Source organism: Schistocerca americana, chromosome 3 (assembly GCF_021461395.2).
Source record: "Schistocerca americana isolate TAMUIC-IGC-003095 chromosome 3, iqSchAmer2.1, whole genome shotgun sequence".
Taxonomy (NCBI): Eukaryota; Metazoa; Arthropoda; class Insecta; order Orthoptera; family Acrididae; genus Schistocerca; species Schistocerca americana.
In genome coordinates this window covers 159984354-159991354 of record NC_060121.1, presented here as the reverse complement: position 1 = coordinate 159991354, position 7001 = coordinate 159984354, and the positions used below count along the sequence as shown (strand labels likewise).

Below are 7001 nucleotides of genomic sequence, written 5' to 3'. Positions count from 1 at the left end.
TGCTTTTATACGACGTTGTCATCCCCACCTTGCTTCTACTACGTCACACGTCTGGCTTCAGCCAACCGCTCCCATGCTAAAGGTAAAATCTTATTTTTCTTGCCCGGATCTCCACTCGTTAATGTGATCAGGCCTGGGCTTTCTTTTGTTAAAGCTAATTGAGCCATTCCAATGTCATTAGCCACCTGCCCTGTCCGTCTCCAAGATTCGTTCACTTTGTTGTATTACTCATGCCCCTGTCGTTAAAAGGGTAAATCGTTTGTTAATCCGTACATGAGATGTCTCTAATTATTTCCAGTTGTCAATTATATCGTTATTTGCTGGGAATTTTTTCGGTATCGTCATTTATACAGCTCATGAAAGGCCCGAAAATATGGACATCTTGTTGTGACCGTAGAAAATTTTAATTTTTATTCTTGCTTTTGTGACCAGAAGAAGAGTCCAGGCTCCATAGGCAAACAGCCAGCCGACATTCAGAAATAGTCCACCAGGATGTAGGGATAAGATAAGTGGAAGAGGCTGCCAAGTATGGCTTGCTGATCAAATAACTTATTGTTTGACTTCCTGCCAGAGGAAGCAGCAGGAATCAAACTTGCGCAATGGAAGACGCAAACACCAGGGTGATAATACAGCAAGAGAGAGTGTCAGTCACATGCAGAAAAGACTCTTGAGGAACCAAATTATGTTGTGTGCAGCTAGAAACGAAAGTGTCGTGTGGAACCAAAGGCATTCTTGTGCAAGCCACCCAATTATAAACGAGAGTGTAGTGTGGAACCATAGGCATTCTTCTGCAATCTGATCACTTAGAAATGAAAGGGTCGCTTGAAACAAATTAACTCCTGTGCACCCAAGTACATGAGAAACGAAATAAGATGCCAGGCAGCGGAATAGTTAGAAGCAGAGCAGATGCAGATTCAGAGCCAGTGCCGGCAGTTTGGAGGTTCTTCAACCAGATGCCAGCGGGGCCGAGTAGGCCCATAGCAGCCGATATAACTGATAAAGACTTCAACTACAAGAAGACGGTGATAGACTCTGGTGGACACCGAGAACTGCAGGTCAAGTAGGATTTTTAGTGTTTCATTGAAATAGTGTTAAACAGAGGTTGTCAGTCTTTGTCTCAATTACTTAGAGAGATTTCAGTGCTAACCCAGAACAAGTAATTGCTTTGTACTTGTTTCTTATATATACCGGCAAGCAGCTTTGAAGTAGCAAGTCTGAATAAATAGACTGAATCTTACTAAGGGGTTTATGGTCCAACACCTCACATAAGTATATGTGAGAATAAACTTGGTAGAAGCTAACCAATCTTTTCTGCCTATTGCAATTCTGTAACTTATTTTGAGGAAACTTATTTGCTTCAAACCAAGGAGAATCTCCCCCTCTCATCTCTGATATAAAGGTCGACAGCAATTTATAACCAACCCGTTGTCGTTAACGTCCTGATTGCGCTACGCAGTTTGCACTTACTTCATTCTCGTATAGTGCGGCTGTGCCAGGACGTGACACTAATAAATGGTGCCAGGCGTGGGGTAGTTTCGGAATTAGGTGGAGTTGTAAGGAAAGTAAGAGAACAAAGAGTATCAGTTGTGTCACCGAATCTCACTGCAAGAAGAAGAAGCCGTTACGAGTAGCAACGCTCAAGATTCGTAAGCGGAGCCGAGCAGAGCCATGCAGAGCCAAGCAGAGCTAAGCAGAGCCAAGAAGAGCCAGAGCACCACCGAATAGCGCAGAACATCGCAGGCAACATCAAGACATCTGAAAAAGGCAAGCAACTTAGACAACTTAAATATAAGGTCCCTTCCGCTTGTATACAGTGGCGTCCTCCAGTAGTGACAGAACAGGTATAAGTGCTAAAGATGCATTAGTTCTTGTTCTGAAAATAGTTGAAGGTAAAAAAAGGTCCCTTCCGCTTGTATACAGTGGCGTCCTCCAGTAGTGACAGAACAGGTATAAGTGCTAAAGATGCATTAGTTCTTGTTCTGAAAATAGTTGAAGGCAAAAAAAAGAGAATTTCAAGAGTTCATTGAAAACGTGAATGCTGCATTAGAAGTTGTAAAAACTGAGGATGCTAAATTATTGTTTAAATATGCCAAATCAAAAATAACTGGGGATGCTAGATCAAAATTATCAGTAAGAGAGAACACATCTAATTGGCCTGAAGTAAGAAGCATTTTACAGGAAAATTATGTGGACATAAGAATTATTGGCTTTTATGCATGCAAAATGTTCCAAGCTAGACAGCATCAGGGGGTATCAATTGCCTCTTGGGGAAATAGAATAGACGAGGTATCCAAATCGTTCAAGGTTGCCGTAGCACGAGTAACAAGTAAAGACCAATTAAAGGATGCAATAGAACTGGTGTATGCTCTAGGCTCTGCGTGATTTATTCAAGGGTTTGCGAATGAAAGAATACAGATGATAGTACGCAGTCGAGGCGAAATCATTAATTTAAGTGAGGCTGTAGAACTCGTGCAACTAGAAGAAAATGCAATCTTGCCAATGAGAGAAAAGTATTAGAAGACAAGGGAAATAAGCAGGCAGAATTATCAAAGACACCTACCAAAGCAGATGAGATGTTACAATTGTGATAAAGTGAGGCAGACATCCAAGCAGTGCAACAGAAATACCAAAGTAAGATGGATGCAGACACCCAGCAGGGCAGAAGAAGCACAGAAATTTCAAAATTATTGTTACCATTGTGATGAAACGCGTCATACGGATGCGAAATGTAATAAAACTATTATACGCGAAAAATGCCAGAGGCATGGGCATAGGGAGAAAGAGTGTCGAACTCTTAAATGTTATCGGTGTAGTAAATATGGGCATTTAGCATCGCAGTGTAGAGAGAAAATAGAAAGGTTCCGAGGCAAAGGGATGGGAAACGAAAGAGTTGGTATGGGCAGCAGTCAGGCGCAGCCACCGTTAAACGGCCCACGGTGAGGGTAGCAAGCTGCGAAGCTGAAAATGATGTAATGATGCCTTATTGCAATGAATTGGGTAAAGAATTAATGCTTTTAATACATACAGGAGCCCACTTCAGTTTAATCAAAGAAGAAGTGATAGATAGTGGAATGCCGGTAAATAAGGACGAGGTACGGACGTTTAAAGGAGTAACACAGGATACGATGAACACGTTGGGTACAGTGACGTTGAATTTACGAGTAGCAGGAAGGGAGTTAGGCGAGCATACTTTCCATGTGTTAGGAAAAGACACAGATGTCCCATATAGTGGTTTGGTAGGTAGAGATTTCCTACAAAAACAGAGAGCAGTCATTGGTTATGGTGATAGCCGACTAGAAATAAATGGGAGGAGTGTTCCGTTGATCATAGCACCTGAAGGCGAGTTACCAAAGGGACGGAGGGAAATACGACGGGAGCACGGCAAGGCCGTCAAAAAGGTAAGAGTAAGCTGAACGAGTTACATGAAAGGAAATATTGAAACAGAGAGTTAAAGGGACAATGCGTTATCAGTAGTAGTAACGGACTGATACCATGGTCAAGTGAGGCAGGGTCACACATGCTGACTCAAGGCCAGGCAAATGAAAGTCGTGACTGCACGGAAACAAATGGTCCCTGACAAGAAAAGGTTATGAGAATCCGATTATTAGAACGTAAGATGATTTCGGAAGGCGAGGAAATTATAGTACCGAAACAAGAAGTAATGAAGGGTGTATACATTCCGGAAGCTCTAGTACAAAATACACAAGGTACGTGTATTATTAGTGTGGTGAATACGAATGAAGTAGAATGTGATGTTAGTTCAGTGTGTTTAGTTAATGAACCCTTACACGAAGAAGCAGTGCTAAGAAGTGTAACAGAAACGCCGGAACAGGCACCAGATTACAAGAATCGTATAGCACAGGTCAGAGATGCTTTGCGAACAGAACACTTAAATGAGGAAGAAAAATATGAGCTAGAGAAATTGTGTAGTGCATATTGTGGTATATTTCACCTAAAAGGCGATAAATTATCATACACGGAGACAGTACCGCATTTACTTCCACTATTGCCCGAGCATACTGGCAAAGTTATAAATGTCAGACCATATCGTATACCAGAATCCCAGTAGGAGGTATTACGTGAGCAGATAGAAAAAATGTTGGCAGACGATATCATCTGTGGAATGCTCCAGTATTGTTAGTTGAGGAAAAAAGATATGTCAGTGGGAAACGAAAATACAGTTTGGTAACTGATTATCCTAAAGTAAACGAGATTTCAGTAGGAGAGGCGTTCCCAGTCGCGAATATATCGGAGATCCTAGACCAGTTGGGGAAGGCTAAATATTTTTCCACTTTAGATTTGACCATTGGATATCGCCAGATTTTAATGAATCTGCAGGACAGGGAGAAAACAGCATTTAGTGCAAATTACCAACACAGAGTACAAGATAATGCCTATGGAATTGAAAGGGGCACCTACCACATTCAAAGATTAATGAATGTTGCATTGTCAGGATTACACGGAACGAAGTGTCTAGTATATTTAGACGATATTATCTGTTATGGAGGTTCTTTAAGAGAACACAATGATAAATTGCGAGGGATTTTATATCGACTTAGGGAACACTGGCTGAAATTACAGCCAGACAAGTGTGAATTTCTGAAGAAGGAGGTAATATTTTTGGGACATAAAATAACCGATAACGGCGTACACCCAGACGAGCGAAATGTAGAAAAAGTAAAGAAATTTCCAGTACCGAAGACAAAGGAAGACTTAAAAGGGTATTTAGGGATAACTGGATATTATCGCAAATACATAAAAGATTTCAGTAGAAAAGCAGCTGCTTTGCATAATTTACTAGAAGATAATGAGAAATATGAATGGGTAAGGCCACAACAAGAAGCGTATGAAACACTGAAAGAGAAGTTAATAAATGCTCCAATACTGCAGTACCCTAATTTTGAAAAACCTTTTGTGATTACAACAGATCAATCTGGAATAGGAATTAGCGCTGTTCTATCACAAGGCAAAGTTGGCAGCGACCTACCAATAGCATACGCATCTAGGTCACTGAATAAAGCAGAAAAAATTTTTTTCAGCTACTGAGCTGGAATGTTTAGCATTAGTATGGGCAACAAAACAGTTTAGACAATATGTGTACGGAAGAAAGTTCACATTAGTCACAGATTACAAAGCATTGACATGGATTTTTAGTGTAAAAGACCCATCCTCACGTTTATTAAAATGGAGACTGAAACTAGAAGAATATTCACATGACATTATATACAAACCAGGCAGACTGAATGCTAACACAGATGCATTAAGTAGAATACCTCGACAAGATGAAAGGAAAACCCAGTAAGAGTCGTAACAAAGACATTAAGAAATAGTCCACCAGGACTTTGGGACAAGAGAAGTGGCAGAGGCTGCCAAGTATGGCTTGTTGATCAAATAACTTAGTGTTTGACTTCCTGCCAGAGGAAGCAGCAGGAATCAAACTTGCGCAATGGAAGACACAAACACCAGGGAGATAATACAGCAAGAGAGAGTGTTAGCCACGTGGGGAAAAGATTCGTGTGGAACCAAAGTAAGTGGTGTGCACCCAGAAACGAAAGTATCATGTGGAATTGAAGGCATTCTTGCACAAGCCGACCAATTATAAACGAGAGTGTAGTGTGGAACCATAGGCATTCTTGTGCAATCCGATCACTTAGAAATGAAAGGGTTGTGTGAGAGAAATTAACTCGTGTACATCCAAGTACATGAGAAACGAAATAAAATGCCAGGCAGCGGAATAGTTAGAAGCAGAGATTCAGATGCAGATTCAGCGCTAGTGCCGGCAGTTTGGAGGTTCCGCAACCAGATGCCAGCGAGGCCGAGTAGGCCCATAGCAGCAGATATTGCTGATAAAGACTTCAACTACGAGAAGACAGTGATAGACCCTGGTGGACACTCAGGAACTGCAGGTCAAGTAGGATTTTTAGTGTTTCATTGGAATAGTGTTAAACAAAGGCTGTCAGTCTTTGCCTCAATTACTTAGAGAGATTTCAGTGCTAACCAAGAGCAAGTGATGGCTTTGTACTTGTTTCTTGTACATATCGGCAATTAGTTTTCAAGTAGCAAGTCTGAATAAATAGACTGAATCTTACTAAGGGGTTTATGGTCCAACACCTCACATAACTATATGTGAGAATAAACTTGGTAGAAACTAACCAATCTTTTCTGCCTATTGCAGTTCTGTAACCTATTTTGAGGAAACTTATTTGCCTCAAACCAAGGAGATTCTCTTCCTCTCATCTCTCATTTAAAGTCGAAAGCAATTTATTATTAACCCATTGTGGTTAACGTCTCAGTTGCGCTACGCAGTTTGCACTTACTTCATTCTGATATAGTGAGGCTGTGCCGGGACGTGACAATCATACACATGCTGTTCCTTCCGACTTCATTTTGTACTGCTGTGAACAGTGGTTGAGGTATTGGTCATTGCAGTGCAAAATTATTATACCAATCAATTTTACATTGCCCAACTACTGGTCTAACCTATTCTAGATAACCTTTTTTTTTAGTCTTGAATTTCTAATTTGAATCCTGACTTTACATGTTATATTCTCTTGATGATCTTGTCTTTAGTCCTTATAAGAGTCCTGATTTATCCTACAACTTCTTTGTTTTGTTGTTAACGTATTTTAAAATGTTTCATGCACCCTGATATTGTCCATTGTCAATAATAATTACAGTCAATACACATTTGTTAAACTCTCATGAGATTGATTATGAGGATGATTTGAAGTTATGGAAACGTTTTTTTGTTCCTAATATCTATAGTGTCAACCTGTACATATCTGCTACTGTAATTCAGTTCTCATTATATTAATGCAATCATTATTTGTCTTTACAAGTATGTTTTCTATAATTACAATATACCAATAATTAAATGACTGGACTTTACATACGAAATATAAACATATAAAATATGGTAATTCAGATTAAATGAAACATCTTTACATGTGAATTATATAACATAAAAACAGGGGACATTCTTCAATTATATTTTAATGAAT

The 7001-nt window shown here is 39.9% G+C and overlaps 1 protein-coding gene across 1 annotated transcript in view; it reads left to right on the top strand.

The window, feature by feature from the left end:
* The first annotated feature begins 872 nt into the window (after positions 1-872).
* Positions 873-7001, top strand: part of LOC124605940 (solute carrier family 22 member 7-like) — a 132651-nt gene continuing 126522 nt past the window's right edge. The window contains exon 1 of the mRNA XM_047137899.1: positions 873-1060. Coding sequence (XP_046993855.1) covers positions 873-1060 — 188 coding nt within the window. The remainder of the gene's footprint in view (positions 1061-7001) is intronic.